Source organism: Balaenoptera ricei, chromosome 3 (assembly GCF_028023285.1).
Source record: "Balaenoptera ricei isolate mBalRic1 chromosome 3, mBalRic1.hap2, whole genome shotgun sequence".
Classification (NCBI taxonomy): Eukaryota; Metazoa; Chordata; class Mammalia; order Artiodactyla; family Balaenopteridae; genus Balaenoptera; species Balaenoptera ricei.
The window spans coordinates 64,227,170-64,248,426 of record NC_082641.1 but is presented as its reverse complement, the minus strand read 5'-3'; the positions used below and the strand labels follow the sequence as shown (position 1 = coordinate 64,248,426).

The following is a 21,257-nucleotide window of genomic DNA, read 5'->3' as shown; positions in this document are numbered from 1 at the left end:
GGACATCTTAATGAAGTTAAGATCAAACAAAGAAATAATGTCCTATAATTTCTATACCCTCTATAGTTTCTATCTTCTACATGTGTAAAATCACAAAGAATACCTAAGAAATCAGTAACATTGATTGTCTGACCCAGGAGGTAGAGTGAGGGGGAGAATGGAGGTAGACTAAGGGGCTGTAAGGCTATAGTTTCATATTCTCTTATTTTTAAAAAACTGGAACATGCAAAACTAACTTTCATATGTAAATGCTGATTATAAACTGATATCTATAAAATATTTTATTTTTTGTAAAATAGGAGAAAAATGAAAACACCATGGTCAAATAACATGTTATTGTACAAACAAAGATGGCAATGCCGTGAAAACTTAACTGTGAGCTGACAGGCAGTACCACCATACAATAACCTGAAATGATCCTATGGAAATGCAAATCTGGTGTATATAAGGCAGTCTGGGGTGGAGATATGTGTGTCTCAAGGTGTAATGAAAGTGTAATACACTGCACTTAAACATTCAGAGGTTGAGTCCTACAAAATCTCCAAATTAACAAAAATATATACAAACACAGCATGTAAATGGAAGGAAACGTCTTTCTAAGTTACCTCAGTACACTTTACAATCTTCTCATCAGTTTCAAAATCTGCTTCCAGTTTTATTTTTTCACTTGGAAATCCTTGTAATGATATTCCATCCACTGAACTAATAACACTGCAGAATAAAATATAATAGAACAGATTTATTTAATACCAAAGTACTTTCTATGAAGTAAATTATTAGACTTGAACAAATGGAATAAGGATAAAAATTATGAAAGCTATAAATTTAAAGCATCAGTAAGACATCTCAATTATATAAAAAATAATTAAAACTTAGCTCATATTCATTTACCAAGATTTCTTGATTGTGTAGCAAATTATATCTCTTTTTCATATGCCCAATTCAGACCTGAGGTTTAAAATACCTTAGTCTCCTAACAGAAAAGCTGTCTCATGAATTGCAAAACTCTATCTTGGAATCCTTCAGCATTAGCCCTCCTCTTCCTTTTTTGCTCCAGATCCCTTAGCCAGTCTCCAAAAAAGAAAGAAAATGGGTAACTAAAGAGAGGAGGGAATGGCAGTAATATTCTGTGAGGCCTCTAATGTACATATTATTGAATTCAGTTGTTTGCATTTACAGTGGATCAATATAATACAGAATAAACACCCAAAGGGAATCCATTACTTATTTGACAAAAATAATCCTCAAATAATTCCATGAAAATACATATCTGGTATATAAAAGGCAGTCTTGGGGGGAAATATGTGTATGCCTCAACGTACCATATAACAAAGTATCCTGTCTTTCTCAGACCTGGCATCAAGCCTACACTGCTACACAATGCACATTTTATCATTTGCCCCCTCCCAAACTGACCACCCTTTAATAATTTACAGCACCCTGGCTAAGAAAACACACATGACGCTGGTTAGGTACATTTTTGAAAAAAACAGACTGCATTTATTAATTAGAGTATATGCATTTAAATTAATGGTATAATTCTATATTTATTTATAAAATATTTAATTTTGTTAACAGGATGTTTTTATCCTTTCTCCTTCATCAAATCAATTACATTTTGGTAACAAAAAATTCCTACCCTTTGTTTCCTTTTTCTTCAGAATCTACCCAGCAGATGTCCACATATTCTCTCATGTCTACAGCATCAACTTTCCCACATGTAATTTTAAAGTCTTTTTGTTCTCGTAGAGCTAGCCGCAAGCCATCCATGGTCTCTGGAGTTATTTGTACCATTAAGCCATCTAAAAATGAGAATTATGTTTCACATTTCTTTTACTGAATATAAATTTATATGTCTAAGCCATAAATTTTGCTATCAAAATATGTTCCGTGCAAGTTTTAGACCATCTGTTAAATCATCTTGATGGCTGTTTTCTGTTAGGGAATATGAAAAATATTGCACAATGTTAAGGATTCTTTTTTTTTTTTTTTAATGGTTAAACAAATAAAGGTGAGAACTTCCACTTCTGGCTATGATGAAATAATGATGCCAAACTGCCCTTTCATTATGAAAACCAACCATAAAACTAGACAAAATGTATGAGGCAATTGTTTTCAGGTTCTGGAAAACAGGAAGTACAATACCATGGTCCCTACAGGAAAACTCAATAGGTGAGCCCATAACTGCCCAGGCTCTCTGCTTGGGGACAATTTCTGCATGGTGACCAGTAAGCCTACAATTGCTCTACTGGGCTGAGAAGTCAGAGATAAGAGTTTAGGGAAACCTGAAATCTGTGGTCAAGACACTAAAAAGGGGAGCACCAGGAGACTGTGTTCAAGGACTTTTTGAGTCCTTGGACTAGAACTGAGAACACATTAATAGAGTGACCCTAGATGAGGCATAACAGAAAATGGCTATTATATGGTTGGGAATAGAACAGAGATACTAGAAGTCAAGCAACGTTGGGGGATATTGGTAGTCTAAACCAACCAAAATAGACATTAGCACCTCATTAACCCTGAACTGTGCAATGCCAAATCAAAGCTCTTACAAAATCTACAGGCAAAACAGATTTGGAGGATGAGTCCTGCCAGACTGTAAACACCTTAGAATATCCATAGATCCATCTGTTAAAAAAATAAAGACTACACAAGCTCAGGGTAAGCAGACATAAAATGCCTGCTTAAACATAAATAAGCCTTCTTCAGCAAAAAAATCCCTTTAAAAAAAGCTAAAAGAATCTAAAGTCTCTAAAGCATATCAATAATGACAGTACATAATAAAAAGTTACCAAAGACAGGAAAATGTGAGCCCCTATAAAACTGAAACTAACCATGAGATGGCCAAGACATTGGATTAAACACAAAAACACTTTAAGATAGCTATCTAAAATATATTCAAAGACCTAAAGGAAAACATATTTAAAGAATGAAAAGCAAATACTGGCTAAATTTATAAACAGATTTTTAAAAATCTGAACAGAGAAATAGAAACTGGAAAACCCTCCCCCCAAATTCTATAACTGAAAAGTATAATCCAACTAAAACAGAAACCTTAATGGATAGGCTTAATAGTAGATTGAAGATGGCAAAAGAATCAGAGAACATAAAGAAAGGTCAACAAAAATGATCAAATCTGAAGAACCCAGAGAAAAAAGAATGAAGAAATATAAAAAGAGCATCAAAGACCCATGGGATGGTATAAAACAGTCTAATACAGATATGGATTACATATACATAGATAAGACTATCTCCCAGAAGGAGAAGAAAGATCAGGACATTTAAAAAAATGGTAAGAAATTCCCCAAATTTGATGAAAAATACTGACACACACATCCAAGGAGTTTAATAAATGCCAAATAGGATAAATACAAAGAAAACCACATTGAGGCACACCACAGTAAAACTGGTGAAAACCAAAGATAAAGAGGCTATCTTGAAAACAGACTGAGGAAAAGGGCACATTAAATACAAGGAAACAAATATAAAAACTATTACTGACTCTTCACTAGAAATAATGAGGGTCAGAAGACAATGAAATGACATCTTTAAAGAAAAGACTTTGAAAGCAGAATTTTATATCTAGCAAAAATACCCATAAAAAATGAGAATGAAATAAAGACAGCTTCAGAAAAATGAAAGGCAAGACAACATTAGATAAATGAAAGTCAGCCAACTTGTATTACAAAAAATACTAATGACTTCTTGGTGTCTGCTCCATGTAAAGGGCTTGGAACTTGTCACTTCCATCCTCAAAACAAGAAAAAAGCTGAACAATAAAATACCTAGGAATAAACCTAACTTCTATTCAACATAGTACTGGAAGTCCTAGCCACAGCAATCGTACAAGAAAAAGAATAAAAGGTATCGAAATTGGAAGGAAAGAGGTAAAATTGTCATTATATGCAGATGACATGATACTCTATATAGAAAACTCTAAAGACTCCACACAAAAACTATGAGAACTGATAAACGAATTCAGCAAGGTAGCAGGCTACAATATTTACAGAAATAGTTTGCATTACTTTAAACAATGAAATATCAGAAAGTTAAAAAAAAAAATCCCTTTAAAAATTGTATAAAAAAAATACCTAGGAATAAACCTGACCAAGGATGTGAAAGACTTACATGCTGAGAACTATAAAACATTGATAAAGGAAACTGAAGATGATTCAAAGAAGTGGAGGGCTTCCCTGGTGGCGCAGTGGTTGAGGGTCTGCCTGCTGATGCAGGGGACACGGGTTCGAGCTCTGGTCTGGGAAGATCCCACATGCCGCGGAGCAACTGGGCCCGTGAGCCACAACTGCTGAGCCTGCGCGTCTGGAGCCTGTGCTCCGCAACGGGAGAGGCCGCGATAGTGAGAAGCCTGCGCACCGCGATGAAGAGTGGCCCCCACTTGCTGCAACTAGAGAAAGCCCTCACAGAAATGAAGACCCAACACAGCCAAAAATAAATAAATAAATAAAGTAATTAATTAAAAAAAATAAAAGAAGTGGAAAGATATCCCATGCTCTTGGATTGGAAGAATTAATATTGTTAAAATGGCCATACTATCCAAGGCAATCTACAGATTTAATGTGATCCCTATCAAATTACCCATCACATTTTTCACAGAACTAGAACAAATAATCCTAAAATTTATATGGAACCACAGAAGACCCAGAATTGCCAAAGCAATCCTCACAAAAGAACAAAGCTGGAGACATAAGCCTCCCAGACTTAAGATAATACTACAAAGCTACAGTAATCAAAACAGCATGGTATTGGCACAGAAACAGACATATGGATCAATGAAACAAAAGAGAGAGCCCAGAAATAAACCCACACACCAGTAGTCAATCTTTGACAAAGGAGGCAAGAACGTACAATGGAGAAAAGACGGTCTCTTCAACAAGTGGTGTTGGGAAAGCTGGACAACCTCATGTAAATCAATGAAATTAGAACACTTCCTCACACCATATAAAAAGATAAGCTCAAAGTGGTTTGAAGATCTAAATATAAGACATGATACCGTAAAACTCCTAGGAGAGAACATAGGCAAAACATTCTTCGATGTAAATCATAGCAATATTTTCTTAGGTCAGTCTGCCAAGGCAAAAGAAACAAAAGCAAAAATAAACAAATGGGACCTAATCAAACTCAAAAGCTTTTGCACAGCAGGGAAGCCATAAACAAAATGAAAAGACAACCTACAGAATGGGTGAAAATATTTGCAAATGATGCAATGAAGGGTTACTTTCAGAAATATCCAAACAGTTCATACACCTCACTATCAAACAAACAACCCAATCAAAAAATGGGCAGAAGACCTAAATAGACTTTTCCAAAGACATACAGATGGCCAACAGTCACATGAAAAGATGCTCAATATCACTAATTATTAGAGAAATGCAAATCAAAATTACAATGAGATCACCTCACACCAGTCAGAATGGCTATCATCAAAAAGTTTACAAATAATAAATGCTGGCGAGGGTATGAAGAAAAGGGAACCCTCCTAAACTGTTGGTAGGCATGTAAATTGGTACAGCCACTACAGAAAACAGTCTGGAGGTTCCTTAAAAAACTAAAAGTAGAGCTACCATATGATCCAGCAATCCCACTCCTGGGCATATGTCCAGAAAAGATGAAAACTCTAATTCAAAAAGATATATGTACCCCAATGTCTGTAGCAGCACTGTTTATAATAGCCAAGACATGGAAGCAATCTAAGTAAGTATCCATCAACAGATGAATGGGTAAAGAAGATGTGGTGTGTGTGTGTGTATATACACACACAATGGAATATTACTCAGCCAAAAAAAGAATGCAATATTGCCATTTGCAGCAACATGGATGGACCTAGAGATTATCATACTAAGTGAAGTCAGACAGAGACAAATATATGATATCACTTACATGTAGAATCTAAAAAATAATACAAGTGAATTTATTTACAAAACAGAAACAGACTCACAGACATAGAAAATAAACTTATGGTTACCAAAAGGGAAAGGGAGGAGACGGATAAATTAGGAGTATGGGATTAACAGATACACACTAATATAAATAAAATAGATAAAATAACATGGATTTACTGTATAACACAGGGAAATATATTCAATATCTTTTAATAACCTATAATGAAAAAGAATCTGTAAAAAAATATATATATACATATGAAAAACTGAATCACTTTGCTGTACACCTGAAACTAATAGATTATTATAAATCAACTATACTTCAGTAAAATTTTTAAAAATAAATTTTAAAAAATTAAAAAGCTGAACAAACATAAAATGAACAACTCTTAGATCTATCAAAGAATTGATGTCCCAGGGCACACTGCTTCCCTGAAAAAAGGAGCAAAATCAAAACCTACCACAAACAACCCAACAAAAATAAAACATATTTCTCCTTACTTCTTATCACATATAATGTGATATAAGAAATATAATTGAATATATCACATTCCATCTTCAGAAGACAGATATGGCACACAAAATGGAATCATAAAGCTCACTTACTTTTAAAAGGTATTACTGAAAAACATGGATCTAGACAAGAACATTTACAATCACTGCTTCCACTAGAAGTACTAGCCAATAAACAAGAAAAATAAATTAAAAAGCCATAATGGCTGTAAAGAAAGAATCAAAACTATCATTATTAATAAACTATCATTATTTATAGTTATAAAAAAACTCTAAAAGAGTCTATAGGTAAATTATTTTAAATAATGTAAGTTTAGCAATATAGCTGGTTATAAGATAAAAATACAGAAATCAATTAATTTCTATTTTCCAGCAACAAAAGATAAAATTTTTAATTTAAAAAGATATCCAAGAATACGTTAAAAGGATCATATACCATGACCAAGGGGGATTTGTCCCAGGCATGCAAGGATTTTTCAGTATCTGCAAATCAATCAATGAAATACACAACATTAACAAACTGAAGAATAAAAACCATATGATCATCTCAATAGATGCAGAAAAAGCTTCTCACAAAATTCAAGATCCATCTATGATAAAAACTCTTCAGAATGTGGGCATAGAGGAAACATACCTCAACATAATAAAGATACCACCAGAAAACTACTAGAGCTCATGAATGAATTTGATAAAGTTGCAGGGTACAAAATTAATATATAAAAATCTTGCATTTCTATGCACTAACAACAAACTATCAGAAAGAGAAATTAAGGAAATAATCCCATTTACAACTGCATCAGAAAGAATAAAATACCTAGGAATAAACCTACCTAAGAAAGTAAAAGACCTGTACTTGGAAAACTGTAAGACACTGATAAAAGAAACTGAAGACAACACAAACAGATGGAACACAGATATACTGTGTTCATGGACTGGAAAAATTAATATTGTTAAAATGAACATACAATATTGTTAAAATGAACAAAGCAATCTACAGATTCAATGTAATCCCTATCAAAATACCAAGGGCATTTTTCACAGAACTAGAACAAATAATTTTTTAATTTGTATGGAAACACAAAAGACCCCAAAAGCCAAAACTATTTTGAGAAAGAAAAACAGAACTGGACGAATCATGTTCCCTGACTTCAGACTATATTACAAACCTACAGTAATCAAAACAGTATGCTTCTGGCACAAAAACAGAACCATAGATCAATGGAATAGAATAGAGCGCAGAAATAAACCCATGCACTTATGATCACTTAATCTACAACAAAGGAGGCAAGAATATTCAGTGGAGCAAAGACGCTCTCTTCAATAAGTGGTGCTAGGAAAGAATGAAATTAGAACATTCTCTCACACCATGTACAAAAAAATAAAAAACTCGAAATGGATTAATGACCTAAATGTAAGATCAGAAACCATAAAACTCCTAGAAGAAAACACAGGCTGAACACTCTTTGACATAAACTGTAGCAATATTTTCTTGGATCTGTCTCCTAAAGCAAAGGAAATACAAGCAAAAATAAACAAACGGGAACTAATTAAACTTAAAAGCTTCTGTACAGTAAAGAAAACCATCAGCACAACAAAAAGACAACCTATCAAATGGGAGAAAACATTTGCAAATGATATGACTGATAACGAGGTAATATCCAAATATATAAACAGCTCATACAACTCAACATCAAAAAAAAAAAAAAAAAAAACCTGATTAAAACATGGGCAGAAGACCTGAATAGATGTTTTTCTAAAGAAGACATAGGATGGCCAATAGGCATGTGAAAAGATGCTCAACATTGTTAATCAGAAAAATGGAAATTAAATCCACAATGAGATATCACCTCACACCTGTCAGAATGGCTATCATCGAAAAGAACAGAAATAACAAATGCTGGAAAGGATGTGGAGAAAAGGGAACCCTCTACAATGTTGGTGGGAATGTAAATTGGTGCAGCCACTATGGAAAACAAAATGGGGATTTCTCAAAAAACTAAAAATAGAACTACTATATGACCTAGCAATTTCACTCCGTGTATTTATCCAAAAAAAACCAAAACCACTAACTCAAAAAGATACATGCACCCCAATGTTCATAGCAGCATTATTTACAGTTGCCAAGCAACCTAAGTATCCATCAACAGATGAATGGATAAAGAAAATGTGGTATATATATACAATGGAATACTACTTAGCCATAAAAAAGAATGATTTTGCAATTTGCAACAACATGAATGGACTTGGAGGGTACCATGCCAAGTGAAAGAAGTCAGACAGAGAAAGACAAATACTGTATCATATCACTTATATGTGGAATCTAAGAAATAAAACTAGTGAATATAACAAAAAATAAACTGACTCACAGATATAGAGAACAAACTAGGGGTTACCAGTGGGGAGAGGTAAGCAGGGAGGGGTGGTAGGGGATTAAAAAGTACAACATAGTATGTATAAAGTGAGTAAGATACAAGGATATAGTGTATAGCACAGGGAATACAGCCAATATTTTATAATAACTATAAATGAATATAACCTTTAAAACTTGTGAATCACTTTGTTGTACACCTGAAGTTTACATAATATTTTATATCAACTATACCTCAATAAAAAATAAATTTAAAAAATTATAATGGCATTTACATTACACTAAAATTGTAATAAGTAAATAAATAGATACCATTTACATTAGCAATAAAATCTATGAGGTACAGGAATAAATAAGAAATGATATTCAAAACCTACACAAAAACTATAAAATTTTATTGGAAATGAATATTATTAAATATTATGTAAATAAATTGAAGGTAGCCAATGTACATGGATAGAAACAATGAAAATAGAAAATATGCCAATTTTCTCAAAATTAAACTAGCAATATAATGCAATTCCAATAAAAAGTCCAATGGACCTTTTCGAACCTGACAAGTTGATCCTAAAATTAACATGATAAAACAAAGGGCTTAGACTGGCCAGAGCACTACTAAAATGAGGAATAAGGCATGTGTGTGGCATCAGAGATGGGAGGACTTCCTATAAAGCTATGTAACTGAGATAGTATGGAGGATGATATTAGTGAAAATGCAGACTAAGAACTTCCGAAAATACACTACTCCATAAAAACAACAAGGAAACCAATAAAATGTCAGAGGAAACTTTTTCGAAACTCTGGAAATTAACCAAAGGCTTGCAGCAATCTGGGGAGTATTTATAAAAAAAAACAGCAGGAGAGAAGCAAGAAGAACTACAATCCTGCAGTCTGTGGAACAAAAACCACATTCACAGAAAGATAGACAAGATGAAAAGGCAGAGGGCTATGTACCAGATGAAGGAACAAGATAAAACCCCAGAAAAAACAACTAAATGAAGTGGAGATAGGCAACCGTCCAGAAAAATAATTCAGAATAATGATAGTGAAGATGATCCAGGACCTCGGAAAAAGAATGGAGGCAAAGATCGAGAAGAGGCAAGAAATGTTTAACAAAGACCTAGAAGAATTAAAGAACAAACACCTAGAGGAATTAAAGAACAAATAAACAGAGATGAACAATAACTGAAATGAAAAATACACTAGAAGGAATCAATAGCAGAATAACTGAGGCAGAAGAACGGATAAGTGACCTGAAGACAGAATGGTGGAATTCACTGCTGCGGAACAGAATAAAGAAAAAGGAATGAAAAGAAATGAAGACAGCCTAAGAGACATCTGAGACAACATTAAACACAACATTAGCATTATAGGGGTCCCAGAAGGAGAAGAGAGAGAGAAAGGACCCAAGAAAATATTTGAAGAGATTATAGTCAAAAACTTCCCTAACATGGGAAAGGAAATAGCCACCCAAGTCCAGGAAGCACAGAGAGTCCCAGGCAGGATAAACCCAAGGAGAAACATGCCGAGACACATAGTAATCAAACTGACAAAAATTAAAGACAAAGAAAAATTATTGAAAGCAACGAGGGAAAAACGACAAATAACATACAAGGGAACTCCCATAAGGTTAACAGCTGATTTCTCAGCAGAACCTCTACAAGCCAGAAGGGAGTGGTATGATATATTTAAAGTGATGGAAGGGAAGAACCTACAACTGAGAGTACTCTACCCAGCAAGGATCTCATTCAGATTCGATGGAGAAATTAAAACCTCTACAGACAAGCAAAAGCTAAGAGAATTCAGCACCACCAAACCAGCTCTACAACAAATGCTAAAGGAACTTCTCTAAGTGGGAAACACAAGAGAAGAAAAGGACCTACAAAAACAAGCCCAAAATAATTAAGAAAATGGTCACAGGAACATACATTATCGATAATTACCTTAAACGTGAATGGATTAAATGCTCCAACCAAAAGACACAGGCTCACTGAATGGATACAAAAACAAGACCCATATATATGTTGTCTACTTCAGACCTAGGGACACATACAGACTGAAAGTGAGGGGATGGAAAAAGATATTCCATGCAAATGAAAATCAAAAGAAAGCTGGAGCAGCAATACTCATATCAGATAAAATAGACTTTAAAATAAAGAATGTTACAAGAGACAAGGAAGGACACTACATAATGATCAAAGGATCAATCCAAAAAGAAGATATAACAATTATAAATATATATGCACCCAACATAGGAGCACCTCAATACATAAGGCAACCGCTAACAGCTATAAAAGAGGAAATTGACAGTAACACAATCATAGTGGGGGACTTTAACACCTCACTTACACCAATGGACAGATCATCCAAACAGAAAATTACTAAGGAAACACAAGCTTTAAATGACACAATAGACCAGATAGATTTAATTGATATATATAGGACATTCCATCCAAAAACAGCAGATTACACTTCCTTCTCAAGTGCACATGGAACATTCTACAGGACAGATCACATCTTGGGTCACAAATCAAGCCTCAGTAAATTTAAGAAAATTGAAATCATATCAAGTATCTTTTCTGACCACAATGCTATGAGATTAGAAATCAATTACAGGGAAAAAAACGTAAAAAACACAAACACATGGAGGCTAAACAATACATTATTAAATAACCAAGAGATCACTGAAGAAATCAAAGAGGAAATCAAAAAATACCTAGTGACAAATTACAACGAAAACACTACGATCCAAAACCTATGGGATGCAGCAAAAGCAGTTCTAAGAGGGAAGTTTATAGCAATACAAGCCTACCTCAAGAAACAAGAAAAATCTCAAATAAACAATCTAACCTTACACCTAAAGGAACTAGAGAAAGAAGAACAAACAAAACCCAAAGTTAGCAGAAGGAAAGAAATCATAAAGATCAGAGCAGAAGTAAATGAAATAGAAACAAAGAAAACAATAGCAAAGATCAATAAAACTAAAAGCTGGTTCTTTAAAAAACAAAAAAACCCGGCAGGAACTTGATTAAAAACAGCAAGTTTTGTGTCATTTTAAACTTTCCTATTCCCATCCCCTCCTCTCCAGCTTAGCAGAAGCCTAAAAACCAACAGCCTGCAATCATAGTAAAAAACCATCAGCTTGGTATCCACTGGAGAAGGCAAATGGGGCTGGAACTCCTTCAAAACCTCATTACTGGAGAACTGTCATTTTTTGACTTGTCAGGTGGTTCCTGGGAAGACTCCACATACAATGTCTTTATTTGACCAGACTCTAAGCTTGCCCAGTGAAAAAAGTATTTTCTCAGGGAGCATTTGTTAAAAACAATTAGAGACCAGTGATCAACATCATAGCTGCCTGTGGCAGCAGATACTAGTAGAGGCAAACGATAGGCCAACCAAACACTTAAAGGAAAAGCTGGGGAATAAGATGTCCATAAGGGCTTTGAAAGGCTCTAACATATATCTGGGAATTTAGAAGGCCCCATGCATGTGCAATACTGTGCGCATGCCCAGGGTGTGTGCATGCTAAGGTGAGACCTGAGAAGACCCTAAGCTCTCACCTCAGACTAACCTTTAGGCTATGCACAAGCAGGAAATGCAGGCTAAGGCAGAGTTGTCAAGCTTGAGGTAGGCCCAAATGTTAGTCATATTCTAGTTCATGGCTGAGTGATGATTTCACACAAGTTTGTTGTACTATGCTTTGTAACTTACATATATTCTTTTGTAAGTATCAAATACATTTTTAAAAGGAGATGGAAAACATCTTTACATTAAACCAGTCTTAAAGATGAAACTCATACCTTCAACTATGCTGGACTTAGCAAGAAATCCTGAAGATGCTTTTAGAGCTCCATTGAATACCACAAAACTTGCACCTGTCACTGATTTAAAAATACAATAATTATGTTTTAAACTGCTCTTTTTATGCTATATGATATTTGTTAAATGCATAATGTGGAGCACAGCATATTTTAAGTACCTGATAAACGCCATGCCCATACCACTTACATTAGAATAACAAAAAATACCAAACAAAATAAAGTTATGATAAAATATTGCATAAAGGTTATTTAATGTTTGTATCTAAAAATTGATGGCTGTTGTACTATTTACAGTGTTTGTATCAAGTGAGGGTGTGGAAAATCAAACATCCGCTACTGTTGAGAGCATAAATCAGAACAATCTCTATGGAGGACAACTTGATAAATTGCTATTAAAATTACAAACACATGTATGCTTTGACATACAAATTCCATTTCTAGGAATTAATGGCACATATACAAGGTTATTCATAGTGCATTTTTATAAACAGCCAAGGATTGGTAGCAACTGTCCATTAATAAGGGACAATTAAATGATGTTCACATATAAAGTGGAAAGTTATGTGCAATGTGAAAGTCCTTTATATACTAACAAAGAATAATCTCCAAAAGAAAAAACAAGGTGCAACAAATGTTATGACTTGTTGAAAAAAAGTGGAAGAAAGGTGTATGTGCGTGTATGTGTGTGGTGGGGTGGTGTTTGCTTATATATACATACAAGCAAGAAATCTCTGAAAGGATATACCAGAAACTGATAACACTGGTTTGGTTGCCTGTGGGGAGGGGAAGAGGGTAGTTTGAGGGTCTAGGGAGGAAAGGAGATTTTGCAGTGTGAATATTTATACCTTTTGAATTTTATACTACATAAATATTCATCAAATAAATATTAAATGGCTGCAAAATTTTAATGACAAAAATGTCAATAGCATGTTAAGTTAAAAAAGCACAATACAAAAGTAAATATCCAGTATAAAATCATCTGTTTAACATATATATCAGTATAAGAAGGAAATATATTAAAATGTCAACAAAGGCCATATTTTGGCTTTTTTTTTTCCTTTTACTACTTCTTGAAACATATTTTCCAAGCTTACTACAAATGAGTATACATACTTTTATAATCAGAGGAAAATTTTTTATTAGCAGCCAGAATGTCTGACTATTTTAAATGTGTTATTTTACAATAATGTATTAATTTTTTGGAATACTTACTTCTTAACTTTCAATTTGTTAGGCTCTCTACTGCAAGGATTTGGTAATCACAGCAGTCACTGAGGCCATTCAGCCGAGTAATGTCATTCACATCACCATCTTTATCATTTTTATATTCCCAGCCACTTAACAGTTTTATAAATCATTCTTCATCCTTATCTACCCTGTGCTCCCCACTAAGAGGAGTTGGAGCATAGAGCAAACAAAGGCAAAAAATACCTCACTCCAGAGACACCCACCATATGGGACACACTAAACCTGAAGACATCAAAATAAATACTGTATTCCAAGTTTTTAAACCTAATGTTGCCCAAGATAAACACAAATATTAGAAGCAATTTTTTTGTTTGTATAGCTAAAAATTTAAAGCATACTGTTTTATCACCATCAATTTAGCAAATAAGTAAGATATCTACATATAGGTAGGTATATTCCTCTTTGAAAGGAATTCTACTTTTTGAGATGGTTTTATGGATTGACACTAGGAACCAATACTCACCTTGTCTAGGATGGCCAGTAGCACTGTTGGCCTGTGTTTGATAAACTCCATCATTCTGTATACAGACTAGATGAGAATCTGCTTCTGTACTAAAACTAGCTCCAATGCTAATGACATGCTCATTAGAAGAATTTATTACTTTCATTACCTGGAAAAAAACATATGCATTTAGAAACATTTTTAACATTTTGTGCCTTTATTAGTTACAATAATTCAAAGAGTCACATTTCTGACCACCTTTATCAAGCTTTAGTCTGGACAACTCCCTGAGAATGTGATAGAAACAAATGTTTAAAATAAAATCACCTCAATTAAAAGACAGATAAAACAGTAAGAAAAAAATGGAAAAAATAGGATTAACCAAATCCTCTATTAGGAAACAAATCTAAAATTTCAAAAATAAGTTTTTTTGTCATTATATATTAGTCCAATTCAAAACAAATTTAACACACTTCTAAAGAAATCTAATGTTCAATAATTATCTCAAAACTTGAATAAAGCAATTATACTTACATCATTGTATTTTTTCCGAGGTATTTTTATGCAGCTTTTCCCCATTTCCATATGAATCAGTAGCTGATCTATATTATGCAAGGTATACTGGTAATTTCGAAGGTCCTACATAAAATAATGATAGTTCCATAAACCTTAAACTACTATCCATGAACATTTACCCATTCATTAAATCCTTTTTTAAGAGTATCCATCATTTTAAAACTTGTCATACATAACTATCAAAACACCATCCAGAAAGCAACAGCAACTTCAAAAACCAGCTAATTCTTCCAGCTACTCCACAATAATAATAAAGAATATCATTCTCAGGAAGAATTCTGTAGTATTTGAGGGTGATCTCTTTCTAGTTACAGATCTTCCAAAACAGTAGATTTTCAAACCGAACATGGATAAATAAAAGCAAGTTGGGCTTCCCTGGTGGCACAGTGGTTGAGAATCTGCCTGCCAATGCAGGGGACACGGGTTCGAGCCCTGGTCTGGGAAGATCCCACATGCCGCAGAGCAACTAAGCCTGTGCGCCACAACTACTGAGCCTGCTCTTTAGAGCCTGCGAGCCACAACTATTGAGCCCGCGTGCTGCAACTACTGAAGCCTGCATGCCTAGAGCCCATGCTCTGCAACAGGAGAAGCCACCGCAATGAAGAGCCCGCGCACCGCAACGAAGAGTAGCCCCCCACTCGCCGCAACTAGAGAAAGCCCACGTGCAGCAACGAAGACTCAATGCAGGCAAAAATAAAATTAATTAATTAAAAAAAAAAAAGCAAGTCCACTGAAATACATTTCTATAATAAAAGGTAAACACAAAATTACATAAATTAGAGGTGGAAGGGAACCTGAGATCATCTAATCCAATACTTCCTATTAAAAATGAGGTAACTTGGGCCAGTTTGCTCAAAATCATCAAATTGATTGACTTTACTCTTTTACTAAGGCTTCAACAACTGTGTGAATCTCACATTACCTAAATATGTAAGCACTGCAGCAGAATGAGTCAAAAGGCAATCTGAATCAGGTATACATAAATTAGGACATGTTCTAAAAAGCACTTCATCAAAAACAGAGGCCATTTATGTTAAATGAATTAGGATTTATTATAAATGAACTTTCATTATACCAAATATGTCAAATTAAAATAGAAAAATATAAGTATGTAAAATTTGCTTAATGAATTGTTAAAGTAACAATATAGAACACTTAATAAAACAGTTCAATTACTCACAACAAGTAAGTTCATAATAGTGTGTCCTATTTCTCCAAAAAGAGGTTTTCGGCCTCTGATACTTGTTAAAGGAGCAGGATATGCTATACACAAGAATAGAAAATTGGTTACCATCAACAAAAACCAAAAAAAGTCTTAAATTTATTACCTTTAATTTTCATTTTTCAAACATTACGGATAAATACCACTCAATCAGTTCTCTGGGGAAAGCAAGAAATGACATTAACCCATACCATGTATCTACCAGATGCTACATTGAACTGGGACCTTTACATACATTATCCTATTTAAACCTTATAACAACCCAATGAGGCAAGTATGTCTATCCCTACTTTACAAATGGGGAAGTAGAGACACAGATTAATAAGCCTGCCTATGGTTTCTAAGTTAATAACTGGTGAAACAGATATGAAACTGGCTTGGCCTGATTCCAAAGCATTTAATCTTTCATCATACATGTTGTTTCCAAACATTATGATGGCTAGAAAATTACCATAACTAGCTAGACCTACATAAAGTTCTCATAATTTAAAAAGAAATATTCTGATAATTTAAAGCAAAATATGAAGAATTCAAGATTTTTAAGGCATTTGTAATTAATGTTCAATCGTGTGGATTTATGGATGATAGTAAACTTTTATAGTTCTTGGGTCAGCATGATAAAAGGAACACATAGAATCAGAGAAGTCAACGCAGAGAAGAAGTGATATGGAGTCTGTCACCTAACTACTTTTCTGTTTCTTTAGGACACTATAAATATTGCGCACCAAAAAGGAAAAGTACCTTGGTGGCAATGCTGCAGGAATTCTGGAAGAAAAGGAAAGTGAAAAAAGGAAGGTAAGACTATATCTATGATGATAAAAATCGGACACATTTTTAACCCAAGAATTAACCTGAGAATTTCAGTTCTCAGCTTAGGTTAAGCAAACAAACCTCTCTAATACATATTATACAAATATACCTCCTTAAAAGTCTAAGAAAACACACATGACATTATCTATTTTAAAAAATTAAGTCAGGGTAACTCACATCTTTGCTATTACAAGCATATATTTTAGTTTTAAAAAGGACAACTAAGTTATTTGGATGACAGAGAGTACAGAAAGAAACATAAATTAGTGGTAAAACACATTAAAATGATAAACAATATGATTAAGGTAAATGCTGACTTTTTACTTCATCTTTTATGAATAAGAGAACATCCTTTGCAACTTGATAGAGGTAATTTTATCTAAAACAGTAATTTTCAAAAGGTTGTGGCTTAGAATGACATTCTGTCAGAGTTACAAACGGACCTCATAAATCATCTAATCCAACATGTAATGGTGTTCCAAATAGTCTCAACATAAAAGCGTAGGTAATCCCCATTTGAAAATTACTAATCTCAGACAGTTATTTTTAGTCTTTAATCTTGGGACTCTAACTTTTGCCATTAACTTTTCCATAGGTACATTATCTCTATAACAAAATAAACACACACACACACATCACAATTCCAAATTCTAGTCTAAAGAGGCATGGGCACCAGTAACATCAAAATGCCAGTCTATCTAAAATCCAGCTGAACACAAAGAACTCAGAAAACAGCTGAGACTAATTAACTTCTATGTATAACTGGTGATTTTCCCTCATCACCACTAAACAGCTATCATAGCTTTGCAGCTCCAGCCCCTGTGATCTTTTGAGACGTCTCTCACGTTACTCTATGATTTTCCTACTTTCAGTGTGAGAAAAATAGATTTACTATCTAGAAGTGATACTGGCAAAAATACTGGCCACACTTATAGATTATATGTTCCACAATGACTTAAGATTAGCTAGTATTTTGATCTAACCTTCCATAAAAATAGCATTCAAATATTAGTATCAGAGATAAAACGTTAGGCTGAATGGATGAAACACTTGGCTCAGAATGAAGTCTCTTAAGCTCTTTGGTTCACACAGTACAAAACCTGAGATGAAAGTTAATTTTTACTTCCTGCACCACAATTTAAGAGTATCCCATATTTAAATCTTAAATGGTAAGGACCAACCCCTCAGAACAGAGAGTTTAATAAATTTGCCAAATAGATTTAAATGAGTATCTCTTTCACTGAATTTGTCCATTTTGAAATAGTAATGGTCACTTTTATAACTTCTCTACACTTAATTTTCCTCCAAGAAAATACCTATTAAATTATACAAGAATCAAATGCCTAAATTTTCCTTAGATGTGATGTACTTCACATGCAACAAATAAATTATTCTTTAAAAAAGTGAGGGATAAAGAAAGGGTACGAATTCAAAGACAGTCGAACACAGAAATGATTTCAACTCAGAAATAATCATACACGTAAGCCTAGACCACTATTTCACAACCATTTATGTTTGGCTTTATGGTGTACACAAATGGGGGGGCAATAATTTACCTTCTTAATATGTAGGCAACATAACAAAATGAACTCCCTACAGCAAATACTTTTAAGAAAACTTTTCAAGGTTTTCTATGTTTTTTTTCTGAAATTCAAAAAAAAATTTTAAGGTAAGTTAATATAATAATTATGAATATCTAGAAACTCAGGACATAGCAAGGTTGTCTAGACTAATTTGGTAGTAGAGGAGGGCTGTTTTAGAATTTTAAAAGTACATCAAAACAAAAGTAGTCCCATTAATCCATTAAAAATTTATTTTAATGATATCTGAAATTCTTATTTACATTCAGTATATTTGAACCTATGTAATTTGCTTATTATTCTAAAACTTACCTTTATATTCTGCACCCAATCTCAACATTAAACGTATAGGAAAAACCTTTGCCCAGGGAATCTCTAGCTTCTGGATAAGAATTCCACAAAGAAAAGGATTACTTGGTAACAGGAGATCATCAAGTTTCTGAAAAGTAGGTGCAATAAATAGAAATCCTCCATGATCCTTGCTGCTGAGAAAACTCTCAGTAAAGGTAATACTGTCCAAGTTTTCTACGTATTTTCCTAGAAATAAAATCATTTATAAAAAGACTTTAAGTTGTTTTGAAGCAGCATTATGAGTTTGAATGTCCCAGTATAAACTTTCTTAAATAAAAGCAATGTAATATATTTTTTCTTTATTTCCACTCTTGAAGAAGCACTGAATACCTTGTGTGCACAAAGTTCAGTTATTCCTGAAGATTGGGAATTGTGTACAAAAATTTGAGAATGTTTCTAACCGTTAAGTGTTTTAAAATTTTTCTCCTTACTTCACGGTCAAGTGAAAAGTCATCATCATGTCCCCCAAATCTTATACAGACAGAAAAGTATACGGTAGTCCCCCCTTATCCACAGTTTTGCTTTCCATGGTTTTAGTTACCCCTGGTCAACTGTAGTTCAAAAATATTAAATGGAAAATTCAATAAACAGCAAATTTTAAATCTCTCACTATTGTGCTCTGCCCCATTGGGATGTGAGCCACACCGTGAATCACTTGTCCAGCATATCCACGCTGTATATGCTACCAGCCATTAGTCACTCAGTAGCAGTCTCAGTTATGATCGACTGTTGCAGTATCACTGCGCTTGTGTTCATGTAACCCTTATTTTTCTTAATAATGGCCCCAAGGTGCAAGAGAAGTGTTGTTGGCAATTCGGATGTTCTCTTACTGTGACTAATTTATAAATTAAGCTTTATCACAGGTATGTATGTATAGAAAAAACAGTGTACATAGGGTTCAGTACCATTCGCGGTTTCAGGCAGCTAGTGGGGTCTTGGAACTTATCCGCCGCAGATAAGGGGGGATTATTGTGTAGACACATAAAGAGATCAAGAAGGTAAATATATTTTCACTTTTAAAATTAAAAAAACTATAAAGACACTAATTACATAAAATGTTAAATTTAAGGAGACTGAAAATGATGACAGAGCTCTCTTAAGTAATCAGCAATCTCTTCACAAAATAAATCTTTAGTACAGTTAGCACAGCCAAAAGCAAAAATGCCCTTAATTTATCCATCCCCTGGTCTGAACAGTTCAAAATAAAATGGTATACCTTTCAGAGCATCCTTATAAATGGTGATAAAGAGTTTGAAGATGTCCTTAGGAATAGTATCTTCACTTGGCAAACATAACAATAGAATAATAATTTCTGCCTGTCCCAAGCCATGCAATCCATTGGTTGAGAAGTACCAATATTTGTCTGAGGAATCTTAAGTGACAAAAGTGTACAACTGTAAAAGTCAACTTCCATTAACCAAAAAAATTAAATATAATTGTCCTTTGCATGAAGCACAACTTTTTAAACTCCTTAGTTTCCCAACATTCTCCTCACAAAAACTTTAAATTGAATTGTATGAGATTAATACAAAAAAGAGAAAGGATGAAAAATTATCTGATGGAGTCAATTAATAAACAACAATAAAATAAAAGATGCACTAACAAGCTGAAATGTAGTGGGTAAGAATCAGGTTAGTTTCAAAGAGAATGAAAAGCTAACAGATGCATTATTGAGTATTGAGGACTATTTATTACTGAGAAATATTTACTTCCTTACTTTTAATTAAGTCTAGTGTCATTTACTTTAAAACTGTCTTTATTGTTACTAAATCAGGATTCTTGCTTATCTCAATTACCAAATTTCAATTTACCTAAAACCTATATGAAATATGGTCAGCTGGGGAGATTGGGATTGACATATATATACTAATATGTATAAAATGGATAACTAATAAGAACCTGCTGTGTAAAAAAATTAATTAAATAAAATTCAAAAATTCAAAAAAAAAAAAAAATATATGGTCAGCTGTATCATGAGCATCAAAATACAGCTTGTTATAAGCCCATGGCCTTAACCTAGGACTGAATGAGGGACACTAATAAAAATCTTTAAGCTATTACTTCAAGTCCCACTGCATATAAAACTGCAAAATTTATTTATATTAATATTTGGCTACAAAAACCAATATCCAATACTGCTTATTTTTCACCATTGACCGTCAAAATTTAACCTGACAATGTAATTAATTATTCAGAAATCCTGCTTACCAATTAAGCAAAGAAAGATGAATCATTACTTACAAAATGCTAACTTGACATTCACAAGTAGATTAGCATTTAGGACAAATGTAACAGGACAAAAACCTTCGCCTTCAAGAAGCAAAATGATCTGCTTGTGAGATGGGTGTTCTTCTATTACAGGCACTAAAACATGAAAATAATATATTAATTAGAATAAACATGTCTTCCTGTTAAATATGCCT

At 33.7% G+C, this 21,257-nt stretch overlaps 1 protein-coding gene across 5 annotated transcripts in view; it reads right to left on the bottom strand.

Moving 5' to 3' along the window:
- ZFYVE16 (zinc finger FYVE-type containing 16) overlaps positions 1–21,257 on the bottom strand; it is a 55,046-nt gene that overhangs the window by 5,580 nt on the left and 28,209 nt on the right. For all 5 annotated transcript variants that reach the window (XM_059916655.1, XM_059916652.1, XM_059916656.1 and 2 more), the window contains 9 exons: positions 21,076–21,198; positions 20,051–20,206; positions 18,796–19,020; positions 16,052–16,134; positions 14,830–14,934; positions 14,317–14,464; positions 12,585–12,665; positions 1,640–1,802; positions 606–711 (listed from right to left, as the gene is read on the bottom strand). In XM_059916655.1, coding sequence (XP_059772638.1) covers positions 606–711; positions 1,640–1,802; positions 12,585–12,665; positions 14,317–14,464; positions 14,830–14,934; positions 16,052–16,134; positions 18,796–19,020; positions 20,051–20,206; positions 21,076–21,198 — 1,190 coding nt within the window. The remainder of the gene's footprint in view (positions 1–605; positions 712–1,639; positions 1,803–12,584; positions 12,666–14,316; positions 14,465–14,829; positions 14,935–16,051; positions 16,135–18,795; positions 19,021–20,050; positions 20,207–21,075; positions 21,199–21,257) is intronic.